Source organism: Limulus polyphemus, unplaced genomic scaffold (assembly GCF_000517525.1).
Source record: "Limulus polyphemus unplaced genomic scaffold, Limulus_polyphemus-2.1.2 Scaffold2019, whole genome shotgun sequence".
Taxonomy (NCBI): Eukaryota; Metazoa; Arthropoda; class Merostomata; order Xiphosura; family Limulidae; genus Limulus; species Limulus polyphemus.
The window spans coordinates 210,450-211,662 of record NW_013667629.1 but is presented as its reverse complement, the minus strand read 5'-3'; the positions used below and the strand labels follow the sequence as shown (position 1 = coordinate 211,662).

Here is a 1,213-nt window from a genome sequence, read left to right as displayed (position 1 = left end):
TTATTTGAGATTCAGAAAACCAAGACATAAGTAGAAATTAAAAATAGAATAAAAACAGAAACGATTATTTTCTAGTGTTTAATTCATAAAATAAAAACAAGGCACCAATGCTACTGAAAATTCTGGCCCCTACAAAAACTAAACTTCTCTGCTATAGAAGTAGAAGTAAATCATTAGTTACACATAGAAAAAAAAAAAAGATTTATGGAACATTATTTTTTTTAACTGGAAACTGGTTCAATAATATACTGTATCAAAACTTAAACTTTTTGTACTTTCAATAAGTTCTTTTTCTTGATCAAAATCTTGGAGAGAAATCGAAGCAAAACGTCTGACTCGGAATTCTGACAAAGCTTGAGCTCCCTCTCGAGTCTTATGCATATCAAGTAGAGTAGTGACAATTTTACTCTTTAAATCATCTGTAAAGAAAAATGTACCTTCATTAAAGAATAATTACAACAATTTTAAAAATATATTTTGCATTTTGAAAATTGTGTTTGTTATGAATTTTGCGCAAAGCTACACAAGGACTACCTACACTAGCTGTCCATAATTTAGCAGTGAAAGACTAGAGGGAAGGCAATTAGTCATCACCACCCACCGCCAACTCTTGGGCTACTCTTTTACCAACGAATAGTGGGATTGACTGTAACCTTTTAATGCCCCCATGGCTGAAAGGGGCGAGCATGTTTGGTGGGATGGGGATTCGAACCCGCGACCCGCAGATTGCGAGTCGAGTTCCCTAACCACCTGGCCATGCACATCCAATTTTCCATACAGATATTCTTGAAAATATTTCTTTGAAATGAAGGTTTAAATTTTAAGTATTTATTACACAGGCCTGCAAATGTAAACTTCATAAAAGTTGTTTTGGTTTTAATAACGGATTTTCTATAATTCAGCACCGCAGATTTAGAAAATAATATTAATTTTTTTCTATCCCATAAGGATTTTTACAAAACGGGAAGAAAAAACTCTTACTTAGATGATTTTATTGTCTTGAAATTTTTACATGTTCTACAGTAATTCCTGTACACTGAATCCAAAAATGATATCCATTTTCCTCCATCACGTACAGATTTTTCATAAAACGTCATACCACAACACATAGTTTTGAGACTAAAAGACAAAAATTTTCATAGAAAACAAAAATCAAGATGAATGAGGATGCATATTCGTTTGACATCAATGTTCTTCCCTTTTCTTCAGCTTG

At 32.6% G+C, this 1,213-nt stretch overlaps 1 protein-coding gene across 2 annotated transcripts in view; it reads right to left on the bottom strand.

Moving 5' to 3' along the window:
• Positions 1-224: 224 nt before the first annotated feature.
• The window catches only part of LOC106465684, an 11,666-nt gene continuing 10,677 nt past the window's right edge, over positions 225-1,213 (bottom strand). For both annotated transcript variants that reach the window (XM_013925921.2, XM_022393613.1), the window contains exon 6: positions 225-419. In XM_013925921.2, the coding sequence (XP_013781375.1) occupies positions 238-419 (182 nt within the window). In that variant the 3' untranslated portion in view covers positions 225-237. The remainder of the gene's footprint in view (positions 420-1,213) is intronic.